The sequence below is a fragment of the Zingiber officinale genome, chromosome 8A (assembly GCF_018446385.1).
Source record: "Zingiber officinale cultivar Zhangliang chromosome 8A, Zo_v1.1, whole genome shotgun sequence".
Classification (NCBI taxonomy): Eukaryota; Viridiplantae; Streptophyta; class Magnoliopsida; order Zingiberales; family Zingiberaceae; genus Zingiber; species Zingiber officinale.
Window position 1 is genome coordinate 56,180,865 of NC_056000.1, and position 22,376 is coordinate 56,203,240.

The 22,376-nt window shown below is 34.6% G+C and overlaps 1 protein-coding gene across 6 annotated transcripts in view; it reads right to left on the reverse strand.

Moving 5' to 3' along the window:
- The window catches only part of LOC122009150 (BAG-associated GRAM protein 1-like), a 37,046-nt gene extending 30,642 nt beyond the window's left edge, over positions 1 to 6,404 (reverse strand). For 2 of the 6 annotated variants that reach the window (XR_006119479.1, XM_042565176.1), the window contains exons 1-6: positions 5,955 to 6,403; positions 4,051 to 4,101; positions 3,785 to 3,882; positions 2,943 to 3,018; positions 2,131 to 2,259; positions 2,005 to 2,051 (exon numbers count right to left, since the gene is read on the reverse strand). Coding sequence is in view for 5 of the 6 variants with exons in the window: in XM_042565176.1 (XP_042421110.1) it covers positions 2,005 to 2,051; positions 2,131 to 2,259; positions 2,943 to 3,018; positions 3,785 to 3,882; positions 4,051 to 4,101; positions 5,955 to 6,161 (608 nt within the window). In the remaining variant the exon portion in view is untranslated. Of the gene's footprint in view, positions 1 to 2,004; positions 2,052 to 2,130; positions 2,260 to 2,942; positions 3,019 to 3,784; positions 3,883 to 4,050; positions 4,121 to 5,954 lie in introns of all 6 variants that reach the window. The other 4 variants (XM_042565177.1, XM_042565178.1, XM_042565179.1 and 1 more) reach the window with 4 other exon arrangements.
- Between the last annotated feature and the right edge of the window lie 15,972 nt (positions 6,405 to 22,376).

Below are 22,376 nucleotides of genomic sequence, written 5' to 3' on the forward strand. Positions count from 1 at the left end.
AAATTAGGTTTATGATATCTACATCCAATTTGTAGGAACTTGGCAAGTTGCACATAGAGCTCGTGAAGCTCATGGCTCAACGGAGTTGAGTCATGATGCTTTGGTTTATGAAAGGTGATTGGTGAAGGATGGTATGGGATAACCAATATATAAGATTGTTTACAGTGACAAAAGGAGTGAATAGTTAAAATCTAAAAAAATGCAATTATAGAACTCAAGTGAAAAAAAAAAATAATTATGAGTTCATTAAACAACAAAGAATAAAATAATAGTAACGAAAGCATAAATGATTTAGTTTTTTTAATGTGGTTCAGATCCTAGGTTCTTGGTCGACTACCTATGGACTTATAATGTGAGTCAAACTACACAAAAATACTATATGTTCTCCTTCTGAAGATGGAGTATCCTCTTACAAAAAACCTTTACCATTAAGTAAAAAATAATAAGCACAAGATTTTTTTTGTAAAAATAGGTAAAAACCTTAAATTCAAAATAAAAACAATATAAAAAAGAGTTTTCATGTTATACAATTGTTGTTGGATGAACTTTCTTTGCTCCTCTATTTATAGTATTTGAAATGGCCTTGGATAAGCTTCACTCCAACCAGTTATTCTGCTTTGATCATGGAATGCAAGTGTCTTTCCAAGTCAACTGCAATTTGTGCCAGTTGACTCAGATACTATTAGTTAAGACGATTAGAGAGATGACCAGAATAGCTAGAAGGGGTGAATAGCAAATGCCATTCAAATTACAACTTAATGATTCTTTCAAAGCAAATGCAAAGAAAATAAAAACATAAGGGCAAACAAGCTAGCACACAAAGTTAATGCATGGATTTAACATGATTTGGACCTTCGTACCTACTCCACGATCGAATACCACTACGCTTTCTCCTTCTAGAACAACTTCTAGAGGTGGAGAAATCTCATACAAGTTCTTTGGAGTGTTTACAACTTAAACGCAAGAATGAAGAAAAGGAGTTTACAATGAGACTCAAAATATAATGTCCAAGAATGTTAACTTCCAATTCCAATGAGAGTAAAACTATAATCTTCAAGTCTTCTAAGATATCTTTAACCAAGTATTTCACTCACACCTTAAGTTATTGCACGGAATTCTGCATCAAACCTCCATTGACAGATTATCCATTTCCTAATGTTCCTTGGAAATACTATAATACATAGTGAGTTAAGGTGATCAGTAAAACAAAAAATATTTCAATCTTTCTAATACTTTAATTTAAAACTCCTTTTCCAAACACTAACTTAAATATTATCAATATGCACTAACAGCATTATGGCTCCCCTTGAAAAAGAAAGTTTAGTAAATAATGTGTGAACCCTTACCATTGTTTATATCCCATGGCATTCATATCCCCTACAAAGTTATCAAACTATGCCCATGTGATTGCTTAAATCGATATAAGATTTTCTTCAATTTAGTATGAGCATCCAAATTATTTCCATATCTTGATGGACCATATAAATTTCATCCTCCACTTCTCCATGCAAAATGAATTCTTGACATCAAACTTATTCTTAAGATCTAGGTTTGATTCTTCAACTTACATTAATTTAGGAACATTTATCTTCTTCCTCAAATATGCTTTATCAAGTCTTACATTCACAATTCTCAATAATAGAGTTGGAGTTTCCATGCACAAGTTCAGGCATACATTTTGACATAAATTTAGACATAAGATTTGGCATGAACTCAGACTTAATAGTTGGCCAGGTTTATCTAGAAAAACTAATATTTTGCACTAAATTAGCTATTTTAAAAAAATTAAATCCATGAAAAAGCCAAAAGTGCTGACTAGTGATTAACCATAAGGTATATCCAAGTACTGAATTGCATGGGGGTTAAGCTGATTTGGTTCAAAAAATTGAGACCCTTAAGATATAATATCTTAGATCCAATAAATTCATGATGAAATGCTTCCGAAGTCATTCTGGAGGAGCAACGAAAATAATAACAAAGTCAGATTGAAAAAAAAACAATAACCTGGAGGAGCTTCCTGGAAGCTTTGTACTTTTAATACGAAGGCAGACCTGTAGAGGCAATATTTCCAGTTGAAGATATTAAATACTTAACAGAGAAGTCAACACTTGATAAAAATTGAACTATTACCTGACCCGATGTGCTATCTAGTGTGTACCAGGTTGATCCATTCTGAGCTTCAATTTCAACTGGAACAGTGACAGATCCAAGAATTGTACTTTTCCATATTATATCCCAGTCATATACGGTTACATTAATCTGCAGGAGCCAAAGAATAAACTTTTCTTAATTATAAAACTGAAATTGGCTATGCATGTGAGCAATAACATTGGGTAAACTGCAATTTCTCCATTGTAGCTAAACAAAATAATGAGATATTGTGACTACTAATATCTGATGTTATCACCTTCAAAGAAACACATTAAGAAATACATTAGGATCAATTGTGATGAAATAAAGAAATACTCAGTTAGATCCAAGTATCAATTATCATACTAAAGGGTACAAATGGAGTCAAAAAGTCAAAGCATGCTTGGTTATAAAAAGTAAAAGACCAATGGAAGTCTTCCATAATTTAGTGCCTCAAAACTGGATATAATATTGTTCATGTTTTCATTATTATGTCAGATGAAGCTTTCCAACTTGGTAAGTATAATTACCAACATTATTACTGATCCAGAATATACATAAGCATAGAGTGCATGTATTGTGATGCAATGGTACATGCAGTCAAAAAGATAGGAACCCTACTTGTAATTTGTTTCTTTAGGAAGTTCAACAACTTCATGTTCTATAAAATGAACTTACAAAGTTGTAACACAACTCATATCATGAAGTGGGAAAAATTCTACAAAAACTTTCATAAGGAGAAATATGGTCCATGAATTCACGTGTGTTGCTTGACATGAAAAGTATTCAAGGAGTTAGGCACCAGAAATAACCTGAACCGGAAGTGTATCGACAAAAAAATTGAATTCCTCCCCCCATATTGGATTTCTTGTGCCAGGAACCATAGAACTGCATGCCATGAGCATATGAAAACAGATTGAAGAGGAGAAATCAAAACAACAACAAAAAACACTGAAGAAATAAAGAGGTGCGTGACAATAGTGGGTGAAAACATATTGAAGAGGAAAGTCAAACTTACACACAAAAAAAAACATTGAAGAAATAAGCATCAGGAAAGTTAAAATAAATTCAAGAAAAATTCATGTGATGTCCACAGGATGCTTGAAATAAATTTGGACACAATCTTCTCTAGAGTCTCAGATGTAAATGCATCCACAGGCCTAGTGGCAACCACATGAAGAGCATTTATGATAGAAAAATGACTGAAAGTTTAGGTTAACTTTATAAGAGAAGAATGAAAAAGCTCAATAAGAAGATAAGTAAAAGTTACAAATTCTGAACTTCGGTTCATATATAACAGCCAAGCATCATGTTGGCTTTAGCAATGTTTTCTTGCCCCCAGGGCGTAGCGCAGACGGTGGGCGCATGGTATCTCTGGCGTAATGGCCAGGAGTCGATTCTCAGGAACTGACGACTTGGGGTTTACCCCGCCATGCGCCTATGGCCTGTGTACCTGCATGAACTTCCCTCCATATCCGTGGGGCCGGCACTAAGGGGACCGCTAAGGTAGCAGATCTACCTTTTTAGCAATGTTCTCTTTTGTATGGTTGTTACACAAGATACTATGGAAACAGATGAAATTCTACATCTGTGGGTTACCAAAATCTTAAGAAATTTATAGCAGAAAAAAGTCTAATAGAAAGCAGAGACGCACCTAAACCGCTTTTGTTCGCCACAAATAATAATTGCATAAGGATCAGATGTACCATTCAAGTTTGCACCAATTAGGTTTTTCGCAGCCAATAGTTCCACCTGATTATAAGGATCCAAAATACCATGAAAAAACATTAAAAAAAAGATAGTAAATGACATTATTCAGACCTTTCTAGATTTCAAGATAGATCTTAATCTCCACAAACTTCCATAATATTATTTACACCAGTTCCATTCAAAAACTAAAGATATTCATGAAAAGAGTACCTTGACAACAGATGCAGAAATACCTTGTGAGTCGACTTTGATCTGGCTCATCTACAAAATAAGTGGACAACTGCGGTCAAGCAAATGAGAAATATGATTTAATAAATATTATAACAAAACTGAGCCAGACAAAACACTAATTATTTATCTGAAAAATTAGAGAGGGAAAATATAAAAAGGCAATCTTTCAGGCATTTTGTTACAGTTCTCAAACGTGTACCTCATAACAAGTCAACAGAAAGTACATAGAACAAAGAAAAAGTAAAAAACAGGTAAGCAAAAGTCTAAATGATAATTAGGTTCCAAACAGAAAGTACAAAGAACAAAGAAAAAGTTAAAGAAAAAAGATTATATTAGCAGGTATGCAAAATATATAAATATATATATATATATATATATATATCCTACTACTTACTCCAAACAAACTGATATGAACTCAAAGAGAGGAATGTCTTGTGAACCAACAACAAAGTGAAGGAAGAAATAAGAAAAATAGAAAACGATAAGATGGATGATAAAAAACTCGATCCAATGTTGTGATGCACTTAGGTTGATAGACATGATTATCCTTATGTTATTATTTTTACTTTCTTTTCTCTAGTTTCTTGTATCTTGAGTCCATTATGCTCGATGTTAGAGAGTTGGTGTATTTTTTGAAAACAAAAAGAAAAAACAGAAAGGAACTTACAATACAGAAACAATTAATATAGAAGTAAAGAGAAAACAAAGAATTGTATTTGATTTTTAATTGACTTGGAAAGACTTATAATAGAGTATATAAACAATTATTCTGGTGGGTTTAGAGAACAAAGAAATATCCAATAATTCTATGAATGTAATAAGGATGTATGTGATACTATAGTTAATAGGTTTTGAGCTATTGTTAGTGCAACAAATGGTTTTCCAATTATTGTGCATTTACATAAAAGGTCAGTTCTAAGTTTCTTTTTTACATGAGTAATGAATTCAATTGTTGCATTCAAACTAAGACTCTCTACGTACATTATTTGAAGAAGAGAATATGGTAATTAATGAGTCTAAATAAGAAAAAAAAATATGAATGTTGAATTACAGAGAAACTTTAAAAAAGTACTGAATTTAAGTAGAATTAAAATTAAAAATATAAAATGTAATTTCAAGAGAGAGTAGAGAGTAGTTAAGATGGATGGACATGAAATTTCCATAGGAATTATCAGTTATCATAGATTTATTATCCAACACAGAGACATTAATAAAGATAAATTAATAAGAGAAAGAATCTAGATTAAAATAAAGAGAAACTTCTGAAGTAGCGTGCATTAGGATAAAGGAAAGTTTAAAAAAGATAATGGTGCCATCCAAAATATTTTGTAGATCAAAAAGTTAATTTAGTAGAAATAAGAATGTTAAGATATGTATGCATGGAGATACTAAAAAATTAAAATTAGGAACATTATTATTCAAAAGCAATTAGTTGAAAATAAGTTAAGATGGCATGAATACATTCAAAGAATAACTATAGTTACACAAGTTGAATTGATTAAAGTTAGAGATGTGAGGGGAAAAGAAAAACAAGAAAACCCTCAATAAATAGACTTCACTAAAGGGATAAAATCTACCACGCAAACGGCAAACCCCAAATGGTGGGACTAAGACGATATTGTGTTTCAGATAATGATGACGGTTATGATTTCCTGATAGAGGTGTCTTATTGGCATGTTTATTATTTGTTTTGTTATGATCACGCACATCTAGACAACATCAGCAATTCACAGATCGACCCTATGCGGGACGTAACACCTCTACAAAACCAAGCAGGAAATGTAGTAGTTCGTAATAGCCCGTCCTTAAAGTTTTCCTCGAATCATAAACTGGAATGTTCCTAAATCACCACGAACAATAAAGACCGACTTGATTCGTCTAACCATGTTTTTAACGTCGAACTGCATCAGGGATTCTCTGCCAGCCAAAAGCAGCGGGTTCCGATCATTCTCCCTTCTAGTACGGCCACCAGAGAACAATCTCTCCGCCAGGGAATACAATGCGATCACGAGAAACGCAGCCGCGGCGGCGACCTCAATCTCCCATAGAGAAGGGAGAAGGAGACGCAAGTTGGATCCTTTGGGTAACATGGTCGCCTCGGAAACCCGACGGGAATAATGGGGATCTATGGCTCCAGGATTTGTGGTCTGTGCGAGCGTGAGGAAGGAGGTCGTATCATGGGCGAAGACGAGAACGGGCCAGTCTATCGCTCTTCCTCTCTTCCCTCTCCGTGTATCTCGCGCTTATGTGAAGAAGGCGAGGTGGAGGTGGGTCGGAGGGAGACGACGGGATGTGATTGACGCGATCAGGGTTGGGAGGGGAAGGTAAGCCGAACAGTGATCAAATAGTTATTAAAATGCAGAGGGTTAAAATTTGCCCTCTCGAGAATTCCCAAAAAAATCAAATATGTTAATTGAAATTTAAGAAAAACTTAAAAAACATTGTGTAAATAGTTATTAATTTCTAATCTGCACCATGAAAATTACTTTTAACTGATAATATTTTACAGTAGTTTTATATATCACTTTTTCAATAAAAGAATCAAGCTCTATTAAACAATATAATTATAATTATATATATATATATATATATATATACACATGGTGTCCATTAAAAAAATAAAATAAAAAAAAAGATGAAAATTAATAGTGAATTAGAGAAAAATCCTCAATCATAATTTTAACTTTGGATACAGTCTCCGATAACAAAAAAAAATTATTTTCATTCCCTGCATGTAAAGTTTTATTTACTTCAACTCTCTCATGCAAATATTATTACCTAATTGCCCCTTAGATTTTTTTTATATACAAGATGTCTAAAAATTAATATAATTCCTCTTAAATTCAGCACTTAATGAGTCAAGCTGCTCGTGAGCTATTCGAAGCTCGATTCGATAAAAGCTCATTTGACCTCATTTAATGAGGTTCGTTAAATAAACCAAGCTCAAACTTCACAATATTCGGCTCGTTAGCTCATGAACATGTTCGTTAAGCTCATGAATCAACTTTTAAATAAAAAAATAATAGTTTTGATATTGAATTTATAGATTTTACACTTTACTTATGAAAAACATAGACAAATATATTAAATTTATCTATTAGAATAAAATTATAAATTTTAACAAGAATATTATAATTTTTTAAAAATATATAATTTAATTTTTAATGAATATTTAAATTTATAATTTATATTTATTAAGCTCGTTTAGGCTCGATAAAAGCTCGAATAAGCTCGTGGGCCATAAATATATTCGTTAAATAAAGCTCGAGCTCGGCTCGATTATAAACAAGTCAAACTCAAACATCCAAGAGTTCGGCTCGGCTCGGCTCGGCTTGATTACACCCCTAAGCACTTTACACTAGAATTGAATATATTTTCTATTAAATTGAGTACGACTTTTTTTCTACTTAATATAATTTCTCATAAATTAAGCACAATTTAAAGAAAATATAATATTTTTCCCATCCAATTGAGTATCATTTAAAGAAAATATAGTATATTTCCCATCCAATTGAGGTAGAAAAAAAATCGTGCTCAATTTAATAGAAAATATACTAAAATGAGTATAATTTTTCTTAAAGTCAACACTTTATACTAAAATCTAAGTATATTTTCTATCAAAATGTCTTTCATATTTTTTAGGTACAAATAGTCTAAAAACGAGTTAAATTCTGGTTAAATTCAGCATTTTAAACTAGAATTGAGTATATAATTCCTCCTAAATTCAGCACCATTTAAAGAAAATCTAGTATATTTTTCATTCAATTGAGGTGGAAAAAAATAGTACTCAATTTGATAGAAAATATACTATATTCTAGTTTAATGTACTGAATTTAAGAGGAATTATACTTATTTTTAAATTTTTTATACCTAAAAATACCAGGAGAAATTAGGTAAATATATTTGACTAGGGAGTGGAAACAAATAATTTTATCAATGGAAACTACATACAAAATTTTATTTATCAATAGGGACTGCATGTAAATTTTTCCATGAACTAACTACTTGATGTATCAACGACTGAACTCTTTTGGTAGGTTGGATGCATGTCAGATCACAATGTATCTCAATGTCATCATCATTATCTTCTATAAGGAGCAAAAAAAGTGGCTAGAATTATCAAAGAATCTTAGAGCAATCGCTAGTAATTAGATGATCTTAGAGCAATAAAAACAAAAAAAAATCACAATTTATCTTTATCAAGTGCATGATATTTGCGCCTCATGCTTGACAACTTGTGTAAGTGGTGTAAGAGTTTAATTATATACACAGATCTAATTCTAATTGCTAAAGCTAACTCTAGGCTAACTAGGACACTGTAACCAAAGGTTGAACCTCGTTCATGGTACGAGTGCAGCACATCATGATGTGCTAGTGGCTACTGCCTTGCACCGGATTATGTGGGATAACAAAGGCATGTTCTAGTTGGTTAAGTGTATAAAGACTTAACACACTTGAGTGGATGTATGAAGATAAGTACATGAAGTTCAAGACTTAGTGTTGAGGAGTCATTGAACTTTGGTCATTGCATTGACTTGTGTTGACCGAATTTGAATGAGGGCAAACAGTTATGGGATTCATTTAGACAGTTTTGGATAAGACATGAGTTCAATCCTGATGCTGACAAGTGGCAATAGTTACTCGACAGTTATTTGCTTTGTTCCTTGTCTGCTTATATTTATGCATAGGCCATGAGTTACTTAGGGTATTCAAAAGTCTGTGCCTTCTTTGTGTACAATCTGTGGTTTTCCTTTATAATATTTAGATTGTGTATAAATATAAAGGTTGGGCATTGCCCGTAAATTGATGTGCGTCATTTACTGCATGCATGTGTGTTGATTTATGTTGACTTAATGAGGAAAGGTCAAAAGCGAGTTGGCTGATTGAATTGGAGCAAAATTTAAGCTGCACAAGGTTGAAGAATTCGAGTGATACTTTACTGCCTCTGTCGACCTTGTGACACTAGCCATGGTAGTTTGAATCTTTGGGAATCAACATCCTATGGCGCATTCCAATGTCTAAAACATCTAAGACTACTAGTATGGGAAGGGGAGTTAGACGTAGGACTGAAGATAGCGCTAGAGGGGGGTGAATAGCACTCATCAATTTTCTTTCGCTTAGTTTCATTCTTGTTTACAGAATTACTCTGCATAGCAGAAATAATTAAAAAGCTAACATAAATAGAGACAAGGAACACTATAGATTTATTTGGTTCACACCCAGGGTGTTACGTCCAAGGCCTGCATATGGAACGTCGTCCACTATTCTTTCTACTTTTTGAATACCTTATAGTAACAGAGAAACCTCTTACACATTTTAATCAAGTATAAATACAATTAAAACATAACTTGAAATTGAAACATGGATGAAAGACAAACAAACAATGGTGTTGATTGGCCTAGAAGCCTTGAAACACTCCTCATGGTGCTTCCCAAATCACACAAACAGACCTTGAAAGCTTTTTTTAACACAAAATAGAAAGGTTAGAGAGTAGGTGAGTGATTAAGCCTTAAGCCTTTGCCACCCTTTTATAGACATTGTTCTAGTGCTGACATGGCACTTTCGCTGGACCTAAAAACCTTTTCTGGTTGACTGAAACATAGTCAAATCTCACATGGAGATCGAGCCTTGCGATCTCGACGTTATCAAGGTTTTTTGGTCGATCAAAACTTTTCACGATCGATTGAAAACTTTTGATTAACCGAACTAGTGTCTGATTACCTGAACCAAATCCAATTGACTGAACCCATGTTAGGTCGCTCGGACTAATCCAATCAATTAAATTAGATAGGTTTGGCTTCACCTTGTCGTGCTCTGATCTTCAAACACTCCGGTCATACTTTTAGTCTTTCGAATGTTCATCCATCTCCTACTCCTACAAGATAAACATACAAACAAGGCTAGTTCTCAATCTACCTGACCTATTTGGTTTACTTGTCTCTTGCTTGGAGTTCACTCCTACAAGATTTCCATTTGCTTAAGTTCACTCCTCTGAATGTTTTTACTATCTAGGGTTCACTGCCCTAGGATTTTTACCTTTGTAAGCATCGGTCATCCTTGATATACTTGGGCTTTTGTCTTACTAAACATTTGGTTATCTTTAATCTACCTAGACTTTCACCTTGTCTAACATCTAGTTCTCTTAACCTGCTAAGACTTTCCCTTTTGTAGACATCCGTTTAATCTTAACTTGTTTGGACTTTTCCCTTGCCAAACATCTGATCACCCTTCACCTACTTAGACTTTTTTCTCTGTCATATTTTGTTAGCGAGAGCCCTAAAATCAATCATGTGATGATTGTTTTATGGACTCGATGTATCATATTCCTATATATATAAAGGTATTTCTTTATGGTTATTATACTTACTTGTATTTGTGCCAAATAACTAAGTATAATAGCGTCCTTGAGTGAAAGGTTCTTATCTATATCAATCGATTGGTTGAATTGATAGTGAGATGATATAGAGAACACTACTCTTAATCATTCCTAGTCAAGTATTAACATTCAGGGACAATGTTGATGCGTTGAGACTAGCATGTAGGTCAACTCGATGACTTGATCTCACAAGTCATGGATATTAGATATCAAGTTGACACATGAGTATGCATTGGAGAATGTATACTGAATGACCCGCCATGAGAAAGTATCATAAATCGTTATATGAGTGTCATATACTTTCTCATGTGACTATTAGTATGACTATCAGTCCTTGGACCTAAAGTCATCATAGTTCCCTACATAAGGAGTTGCATACTTTGGCTTTGTCAAACGTCACCCGTAAATAGGTGGATTATAAAGGCGACTACTGGGTATGTAACAAATTATACGGAGGGATGTGAGTGATGTAGATGAGATATATCCCTCCTATATGACGAGAGTGACGTCATGATTCTTGATAGAGTAAGACCACTAAGTGCATGCTCATGTCCAAATGAGTCAATATGAGATATTGAGCTCATTTGATTATAGTGAGTCTACTTGGAGTTCAAGACATAAATTAATTAGAGGATGACACGGTCTATGCCTCAATTGATCAATTTAGATGTCAAGGATAGAAGGGCATTATCACATATTGTGAGAGTCACAATTAGTAGTCACAAAGGTGATGTTGGATCTCAACAGTCTTGTAACTTGGGTAGTAATGATGTGTTGCTAGATACCGTTAATTACTTATGTTTCTAAATGGGTTTAGGAGCATTGTCAACGTTACAAGAACCTATAGGGTCACACACAAAGGGTAATTAGATGGAGATTAGGTTTATATGATGGACCAAGAGGATTAGGTTCATATGATGAACCAAATTGGATTAAGAGTAATCCAAATTAAACTAATTGAGTTGGACTCAATTTGATTCATGTGTTGAATAAGTATAATTTTGACTATGATTCATTAAGTCAATTTAATTCAATGAATAGAGATTCATTAAATTAAATTGACTTGAATCAAAGGTTAGGTTTGATCAACCATGGGAGATAAAAATGTCAAATTTGACTTGACTTGAGAGGGAAAATGAAGGGTTAAGTTTGACTTGACCAAATGTCACCTTATTGTGACTTGGCATGGGGTCGGCCAATGATGATGTTCCACATCATCAAGGCTATATCATTGTGTGCCACCTCATGAGGAAGACCAAGAGCCATGACTCTTGGTGTTCTATGGAGGTATTAAACCTCCATTAAGTGGCCGGTCACTTTAGGTGTGTGAATGAATTGCATGGTGTGTTTATTCACTTCTTCTTCTTCCTCTCTAGTTTTTCTCTCCCTCTCATCCTCCATTGCCGAGACTTCTCTAGGGTGCTAGCACACTCTAAGTTGTTCTCTCCACCTTTTTGTCCGTGTGAATATGTGTAGAGAAGTATTCACTTGACACTCTACGAGATCCGACAACTTTGGACGAGCAGGATAAGCGAAGGGCATCGCTACAAGAGTAACACTCTTTTCATGTAGATCTAAGGTAAATCTAGTGTAGACAAACATGTACAAGATTATTTTATATATTTTCGCACGGATCCGTGGCTAGCTTCGGGGTTTCCGCAATGCAAAAAGTGATTTTTGCGGCTCGAAAGTCTAACAGATTTCCAAGCAACCTTGACCTGTTAGACTTTTTCCTTGCCTAAGTCAACCTTGACCCCATTAGGGCATCTCTCTTGACTACTAAATATCTAGTCAACATTGATTTGATTGAATTTCTCACCAATTCGACAAGTCAAAGGTATGTGCACCACCAAATAAAGAATCATGGTGGTGGAATGAGAACACATAGAGAAAATGAAGGAAAAAATAAAACATCTATAAGGTATTGTATACTTGTATGAATAAGGAAAACTTTAAAAAGCATATAGTAGCAAAAAAAATAAATAAAAGAAGTGAATGAGGCCAAGAATGAAATTTTTGAACGCTTAAATGGATAACTAAATGCAAAAGAAGGGTAATATGACATTTATAAAATAGTTCAAGTGAGAAAGAGGATGATAATAGATCTTATCCAAATAAGATGTGTTGGTAAATCACTCTATTTTTAGAAGAAGATAAAATTCATTTTTTGATTCCTTGATTAATTAATTCTTTCCTTTATTCTTTATCCTTTTATAGTAAGTAAATATTATGGCATGCATGCTAAATCTTTTTCCATTTTCTTTTAATGGATAAAGTTGTATGTATAAGTTGGTTAAATATTTGAATAATGTGTGGAACATTTTTTCTAATAATTGACTTCATATCAGAGCCATAAAAAAAAAAAATTTCTTTGTTTCTCTCTGTCTTTTCATTTCTCTTAGAATATTGAGTTTGAAGACTAGTATGGATAAGGATGTGTCTTCATCTTACACGTCTAAACAATTGAATTCGTCCATGATCACACAACCTTTTAGAGAAGGATCATCACTGTAAATCACAAACCATAAGTTGGATGACAAGAACTTTCTTTAATGGTCTAAATCTGTCTTATTGGTGATCAGAGGAAGGGGGAAACTTGGCTACATTATTGGTCAGATTCAGCATCCAAGCATAAAGGACCCAAGTTGGGAACTCAATAACTTGTTATGGCATGACTGATCAACTCAATGGAGCTGCATATTAGTCATACCTATTTATTCTTACGAACTGCTAAAGCAATTTGAAATGCTATGAAGGAGAATTATTCATATCTCGAAAACTCATCACAAGTCTTCAAGATAAAGAATAAACTCAAGGATATTCAACAAGGTAATATAGATATCATTGAATATAATAATGTATTGCAAAGACTTTGGAAGAAATTAGACATGCACTATAAGGTAGATTGGGTTGATTTAGAAGATAACAAGAAGTTTAAGAAGCATCTACAAAAAGAATGCTTATATGAGTTTCAAGTTGGACTCAATAAAGAACTTGATGAGGTTTGTGGTCGAATTCTTGGTCGAAGACCTCTCCCTCTAATTGGTGAAGCATTTGCAGAAGTGTGACGTGAAGCAAGTAGGCATCGAGTCATGCTTGGTGTTAAAAATGGCTCGCATGAAAATCCTATCAATGAAAGATTTATAGAATGTAATGTTGGGGTTGCAAGGTTGCAAACATAGTCCCACATTGAAAACACATAGGAAAGATCATGTGTTTATAAGAGAAAGATATCTCCATTTGACATGAGGCCTTTTGGGGAGAGCCTAAGAGCAAAACCATGAGGATTTAGGCCTATAGTGGGCAATATCATGTAATTATGAAGATATCTAAATTCTTTTCGATCCTACAATTGGTATCAGAGCCCGGACTACCAGAAGGTTTAACCGCCGACTGTGCACAAGAGCTATGATCTGATTGAGTCATGTGGGTATAATATTGACCTCGAACAAAGAAAGTGGGGGCTCCTATGTTCGGATCAAGAGGACCAGACACCAGGCAGGAAGTCCTAGTTGCGGCTAGGCAAGGAAGTCCTAGTAGGTCAGGTGGATCGAGGGGCAGGAAGACCTGGTGGGTCAAGGATCGGACGTGGGAAGCTTGTGGTCCTTTGTTTGAGGGGGGATTGTTGGGGTTGCAAGGTTGCAAACATAGTCCCACATTGAAAACACATGGGAAAGATCATGAGTTTATAAGAGAAAGATATCTCCATTTGGCATGAGACCTTTTGGGGAGAGTCCAAGAGCAAAACCATGAGGGCTTAGACCCAAAGTGGACAATATTATGTAATTGTGGAGATATCTAAATTATTTTCGATCCTACATGTAAATATTCTAAGTTATTTTTGATGTGATCATCGGAATTAAATTAAGTCGTGTGTTGTTTTGATGTCTAATGTCTAAGTGTGCAGGAACTTAGGAACATGAGAAGTCGAGCGGAAGACACGATAAGCAAGAAGGGTGGCATGAGAAATGAGGCAATGGGCTAGGTGCATTCGAGGGATGAAAAGTCGTGGAAGAGTACACAGGTGAGTGAGAAGGATGGGCGCGAAGTGTTTGAGGGATGAGAAGCCAGGAGAAAGTCTGCTCAAGGTGAAAATCAGAGTTGAGTTTGGGTGAGCTCAACTTCGGATGAATAGAGCATCACCCAAGCAATTGGAGTTATTCATTCCCAGATGAACACTGCTAGAAGCACCTCTAATGGAGCTGGAGGTACCTCGAATGAATAGTTCCAAGACGCCTTAGGGCTACTAGAGTTGCCTCCAATCTGCTGAGCGCAAGGGTGCATTAGGTGATCTGAGGTACCTCGGATGAACAGTGCCAAGGTGCCTCCAATCATATTGAAGGTGCCTCCAACCAGAGAAAGTCGTTGGTTGATCGTTGATAAATGGATAAAACTTTATCCACTTGAAGGCACCCTAGATGACTTTGGAGGTGTCTCCAAGTAATGATAATTTATTCCAAAAGGCTATAAAAAGCCCTCTGAAGTTAGAAATTTAACAATAATCCTTGTATTCATTTCTTAAGTAATTCCTAAGCATTTAAAATCTATAATAGGCTACTCTACCTTCACAAATGAGTCTTTTTAATAAAGTTTTTCAACTGTCTTGAATTAACAACTACCTATGTTGTAATCAAGTAAATTTCTAAGCTTTTTTACCTTTTTAAGTTATTTCTTTTACTGGTGCTAGGACCAATCAACTGGTCCACTTCGGTTGAGAGAATAAAAATATTCTGTTTTCTCCCTAGTCGACTGATACATACATCAATCGATTGGTTAACCCTAAACATGAGGTTTACCCTGAATATATTCTCTCAACACTCGTCCTCACCCGTACAACATTGACCTTGCCTTGTAGCCTCTTATATCAGCCTTGCATCCCTTAAATGCTTCCCCGTTCTTCACGCTTTGCTTTCAAGAGTTTCCTTCAGCCTTGTCCTTACTGTCGGGTCTTCCATTGCCAAGAGCTCCTCACTCCAGGACTTGAACCTTGCTAAGTCACACTTGGACTTATGTTTCCAATACTACATACTTGGACTTACACCTCTAAGGCTCCACTTGGACTTTCACCATTGTCAAGATCACACTTGAACTTTTCCTTTGCCAAAATCACACTTGGACTTTACCTTATTTTACATGCATCTTGCACACTTACAAGAGCATATCAAATATAATAAATAACCTAACTTAACTCTTTGCCCAAATATCAAAACCTAGGGTTATACCAATTGCTCCAACATAAGTGTGCAAAAACTTAGGAATATGAGAAATCAAATGGAAGATGCGATCACTGAGAAGGGTGGTAAGGGAAACGAGTTGACGAGTTTGATACATCTGGGGGACGAAAAGCTACGAATGAATATACCGATGTATGAGAAAGACGTACGCGAAGTGTTCAAGGGACAAGAAGTTGGGAGGAAACCTGCACCAGGAGAAGATCAGAGTTGGATTCGGATGAGCTCAACTTTGGACGGATGGAGCATCGCCCAAGGAATTGGAGTTGTTCATTCTCGGATAAACAATGCTAGAGGCACCGCTAATGGAGCTAGAGGCATCTCGGATGAATAGTTCCAAGGTGCCTCAGGATTATCGGAGGCACCTCCAATCAACGGAGCACGAGGGTGCCTTAGGTGATCCGAGACGCCTCCGATCACATTAAATGCACCTCTAACCAGTCAGAGTCATTGGTTAATTGTTGATAAGTGGATAAAACTTTATCCATTTGTAGGCACATTAGATGGCTTTGGAGGTGCCTCCAAGCAACGATAACTTATCCCAAGAGGCTATAAAAAGCCCTCTGAAACTAGGAATTTAAAAACAATTATTGTATTCATTTTTTAAGTAATTATTGAGTATTCAAAGTCTGTAAAAGGCTACTTCGCCTTCACGAAGGAGTTTTTTTTAGTAAAGCTTTTCAATTGTCTTGGATTAATAGCCACCTGGATTATAACAAAGTAAATTTCTAAGTTTTTTTACTTTTTAAGTTATTTTTATGTTAATTGTTTATTTAAATTAATATTGTGTCCTTGCTTGTTTAAAAGTAAGAGAAATTTATAACTTCATTTTAGGGTTATTCAATTACTTCTAGCTAGCCACTATTAAGACCCATAAAAATAATGAACGATTTGTTGCAAAAAGAAAATTCAACCCATTCATTAGATATCAAAAATCCATTTTATGTCCACGATGTTCTCACTGCAATAAACTTGGTCATACTCTAGAAAGGTGTTGGGATCTCTATGGGAAACCTATAGATGCAAAACAATTGAAACAAAGTCACTCTAAAGTCTTCCAAACAACTGCAGAAAAGGAGTATGATGAATCAACAAACTCATGGGTTTTCTTAAACAAGGATCAGTTCGAGCAATTGTGTAAACTATTAAATCAACAAAATATAAGTAATTTCAATACTATAGCAAGCAATTTTGCTCATTAAGGTATTGCTCTTAGTATACAAAAACAAACTCCTTAGACATTTGATTCTAGTGCATCCAATCATATGATAGGTAATCTATCTCTATTTTACATCCATACACCATGTGATACTATCTCTTGGGTAAAAATAACAGATGGAACTATCTCCTCTATTATTGGAAAAGGGTTTGTCCATTTGTCAGATTCTATTATTCTGTATTCTGTACTTTATGTCCCCAAGTTAGTGTACAACTTGGTGTCAATTAGCAAGATAACTTATGATTTTGACTGCACGACTAAGTTTTTTTGCCAAATACAAAAGCAGGGATTAGAGAGGATGATTGGCATTACTAAGTAGGATGGTGGACTGTACTACTTTGAGGATGATGATTATATAGAAATATGATAGGCAAGCTACTGTGGCTAAGAATAGTTCTTCTTATGTTTCCAACAAGGATGTAATAATGTGGGATCATAGGTTAGGCCACCCTAATTTTTATTACCTTAAACACTTATTTCCACATCTATTTATATAAGAGTCCTAGTTTGTTTACTTGTGACTCTTGTTAATTAACTAAACACATGAACATCATTTCCTTCCAAACCATACAAAGAGTCTCATCTATTTTCTTTAATTCATAGTGACATTTGGGGACATTCTCAAGTACAAAATATCACAGATATTGGATGGTTTATTGCATTCATTGATGATCACACTCAAGTATGTTGGGTTTCTTTTTTCAAAGAAAAAATAGAGTTTGTATTTTTTTTAAAAAAATTTTGTTCTATGATAAAAAAACCAATTTCAAACATCAATCAAAGTCCTAAGAACAGATAATGGAAAAGAATATGTTGATTATGTCATAGGAGAGTATCTAGCAACTAATGACATTATTCATTAGAATTCTTGCATTGACACACCACAACAAAATGTTATAGCTGAAAGGAAAAATCGTCACCTACTTGAGGTTGCTAGAGCCCTTATGTTCACTATGTATGTTCCTAAATATCTTTGGGCGGAGCTATCTTAACTACCTCACATCTTATAAATCGTATGTCTTCAAAAGTTCTCAAATTCAAATCTCTTATGTCTATTCTCCTTCAAACTTATCCATCATTCTGATTTTTCTCTATTCCCCTTAAAATTTTTGGGTATACAATATTTGTTCATGTCCATGTCCAAAATCATTCAAAACTTGATCCAAAATCAATCAAGTGTGTTTCACTAGGTATTCTCCTGTCTAAAAGGGTTATAAATGTTACTCACCTTCACTCTGTCGAGTGTTTGTGTTCATGGATGTCATATTTCATGAATATGAACCAGTTAGTCCAAAACCCCATCTTCAAGAGAAAATGTTAGAATTAGATGAGTCTTAGGAAGAACTTAATCCACAGTAATTAACCTTATCACCACCTTCCTTAACCAATATAGATGAGCCTATGCTATCACAATTAGAATAAGGATTGCAAACATCAGAAGAAAATCCTGAAGTTCCTCTGCTACTTTCTCATCTGTGGAAGAATTATTCTTAAGATAATGACAAATCTGATACTCAACAAAGTAAAGAATCTAATTTAATTCCTCTCTTAAGTACTGAACCCTCTGATAGTAAAGTCAATGAAGATTTGGGGTATGATTTAAACATACTCATTGCTTTCAGAAAAGGTACAAAGTAGGGCACTCAACATCCCATCTCAAAATTTATTTCATATGGAAAATTACCATCTAAGTTTTCAACTTTCACTACTACTTAAACAAAATTGAGATACCAAGAGATATTAAGGAGGCTCTTGCATATCCAACGTGGAGGGTCACTGTTCAAGAAGAAACGGGAGCATTGGAGAAGAATGGTACATGGGAAGTTCTAGAACTACCTAATGGAAAGAAAACAGTGGGATGCAAGTAAATATTCAGATCAAATTTAATGTTGATGGTACTATTAATCGATACAAAGCAAGTCTCATTGCTAAAGGTTTCACCCAAACATATGGTTTAGACTACAAGGAAACATTTTCTCCTATAGCTAAACTCAATTCAATTAGAGTTCTCTTATCACTAGTGGTAAATCTTGATTGGTCTCTGCAATAGTTAGATATAAAAAAAAAATACATTTTTAAATAGATATTTACATGAAAATGTGTATATGGATCCTCCTCCAGGTTTTAGGGTTTTATATAAATTGAGAAAATCACTCTATGGCTTGAAGTAATCACCAAGAGAATGGTTTGAAAGATTTACTCGAGTAGTCAAAGATCGAGGATTTCTCCTAGCACAATCAGATCATACATTATTTTACAAACTAAGAATGGGAGATGAATCATTCTTATAGTATATGTGGATAATATAATTATTACTGCAGATGATCATACCAAAATAGAATCATTGAAAAGGTACTTGGTAAGTGAATTTGAATTAAAAGATTTAGGTGCTCTCAAATACTTCTTAGGTATGGAAGTTGCTCGAAGTAATGCAGGAATTGTTGTTTCTCAAAGAAAATATATATTTGATCTTTTAAGAGAGACATATATGTTGGAGTGCAAACCAGCTAAGACACTTGTAGAGCCTAATATTAAACTTAGGCTTGAAGGCAGAAAGGAGGTTAATCGAGAATAATATCAAAGACTTGTTGGCAAACTTATTTATCTATCACATACACATCTTGATATAGTGTTTATAGTAAGTGTTGTTAGTCAATTTATACTTGTTCCTAAGGAAAGACATCTTGAGGCAGTCTACAGAATTTTAAGATGTCTCAAAGGCACTCAAGGAAAGAGTTTATTTTTCTGTAGGGATCTAGCACACTAAACATGCGAAAAGTGTAGTGAAAATTTTACTAGATCCTCTCCAGAAGATCCATGCGAATGAAGAAAATAGCATATACTAAGTTTCAAGATTATAGGGAGTTATACCTTTGGTGCGTGTATACGAACTCCCGACAGCTTGGATCTCATCACGATCACACGTCTGCGCCTCTAACGACATCCACACAAACAAGTCTTCCGTATCGTCTATCTCACGAACTCATGAAGTGGAGAAGAGAACAACCTTTGGTTGTGTTAACAACCACAAGGTGAGTTTCGGCCAAGTGAAGGAAGAAGAGGAGAAGGAAGCTCAATGGACACAACAAGTTTTCATCTAATGAAAATTTCATTCATAAATCATATTTATATCCATCTAATAAATACCAAAGGGGGTTTCCCTTTAGTCTTCCTCTCTTCAATCCAATGGTTCAAAATTAATCATTCAATCCAATTGTTCAAAATTGACCATTCATCTTCGTTGATAAATTTATGTTCATCGAATGAGTCTAACTCATTAAACCTAATCAATCCAAATTAATTCTATGAATCTAATTCAAATTAGACTCAATCTAATAATTGGATCTAATTGAGTCTTACTCAATGAGTCTAATTCGGATTAGATTTAATCTAACGATCTATCATATGAACTCATCTCCAAATTAACTTATTCTTTGTGTGTGACCCAATAGGTTCTCGTAACATTATCAATGTATCCAAATCAGTATTTTAGATACATAAATAATGAGTGACATCTAGCAAAGCATCATTACTACCCAAGTGACGAGAATGTCAAGATCTGACTTAACCTTTTCGTGGCTATTATCTTGTACAACTTGGTCCTTCTATTTTTGATATCTAGATTGATCAATAAGGCATAGACCGTGTCATCCTCTTATTAATCTTTGTGTTTCTTGATCACTCAATCAAACAAGCTCAATATCTCATATTGACTAATTTGAGCATGACCATGCTTTCTTGTGTCCTACTAATCAAGGGGTCCACAGATATCACTTTCATCATATATAAGGGATAGATTACATCTACATCACTCACATCCCTCTACATAAGTTATTACATACCCAATGATCGACTTTATAGTCCATCTTATTACAGGTGATATTTGTCGATACCAAAATATATAACGCCTTATGTAGGGAACCGTAGTAACATCAGGTCTAAGGATTATTCATGCCAATAGTCACATGTGAATGTTTATAACACTCATATAACGATCCATAAAATATTCTTATTATGGGACTTTTAATATATATTCTCTAATATATACTCATGCATCAACCTGATATCTCATATCCATGACTTGTGAGATTAAGTCATCTGTTGACTTACATGCTAGTCTCAACCCATTAATATTGTCCTTGCATATTAATGTTTGACTAGGAAATGTTAAGAGTAGTATTCTATATATATATACAATGTCCCACTATCAATTCAACTAATTGATATATTGTAAATTAGAACCTACTACCCTATGACATTATTATACTTATTCATTTGACGCTAAATCGAAATAAATATAATAACCAACTTTGACTTTTATTAATAATGAAATATAATATAAAGGAGCCCTTTATAATTATCTCATAATTGGCACTAGGGTTAATACTAACAATCTCCCACTAGCACTAGTGTGAATCACTGAGATATCAAATACCCATTGACCTAATGTGACCATTATGCTTCCTCTGTGCCAAAACCTTGGTCAAAGGATCTACAATGTTAGCATCGGTCAGTACTCTGCATATCCTCACATCTCCTCTATCGATGATCTCTTGAATGAGATTGAATCACTGTAGTATATGTTTAGATCTCTGATGAGAGCGAGGTTCCTTAGCCTGTGTAATAGCCTTATTGTTATCAAATAGAGGTCTATTGGGTTCGCTATACTAGGAGTAACACCAAGTTCTGTAATGAACTTTCTAATCTAAATAGTCTTTTTAGCTGTAACTGAAGCGGCAATGTACTCTACCTCTATATAGAATCAGCAACTATGTCTTACTTTGAACTTTTCCAACTCATAGCACCACCATTTAAGAAAAATACATACGTTGACTATGATTTATAATCATCTTTGTCAATTTGGAAGCTAGCATTGGTGTAACCCTTTACAGCAAGCTCTTCATTACATCCAAAGATCAAGAAATAATCTTGAGTTCTTCTCAAGTACTTAAGAATATTCTTAACTGTTGTCTAGTGACCTTCACCTAGATCTGATTGATATCTGCTCATTATGCTTAACGCATACGAGATATCTGGGCGAGTATAAAGTATAGCATACATGATAGACCCTATAGCAGATGCATAAGGAATCTAATCAATGCGATCCCTTTCTTCCTTAGAAGACGGGCATTAAGTCTTCGAAAGACTCACACCGTGTGACATTGGCAGGAATTCCTTCTTGGAATGTTGCATGGCAAAATGTTTAAGCACCTTGTCAATATATATACTATGACTTAGACCAAGCAATCGCTTAGATTTATCTCTATATATCTTGATGCCTAAAATGTAGGCAGCTTCACCTAAGTCCTTCATTGAGAAACAATTCCCAAGCCAAGTCTTCAATGACTGAAGATTAGGAATATCATTTCCATTGAGAAATATGTCATCTACATATAATATGAGAAAGATGATTGTGCTCCCACTAACCTTCTTATAGACACAAGGTTCATCTTCATTCTTGTGAAACCAAACACTTTGA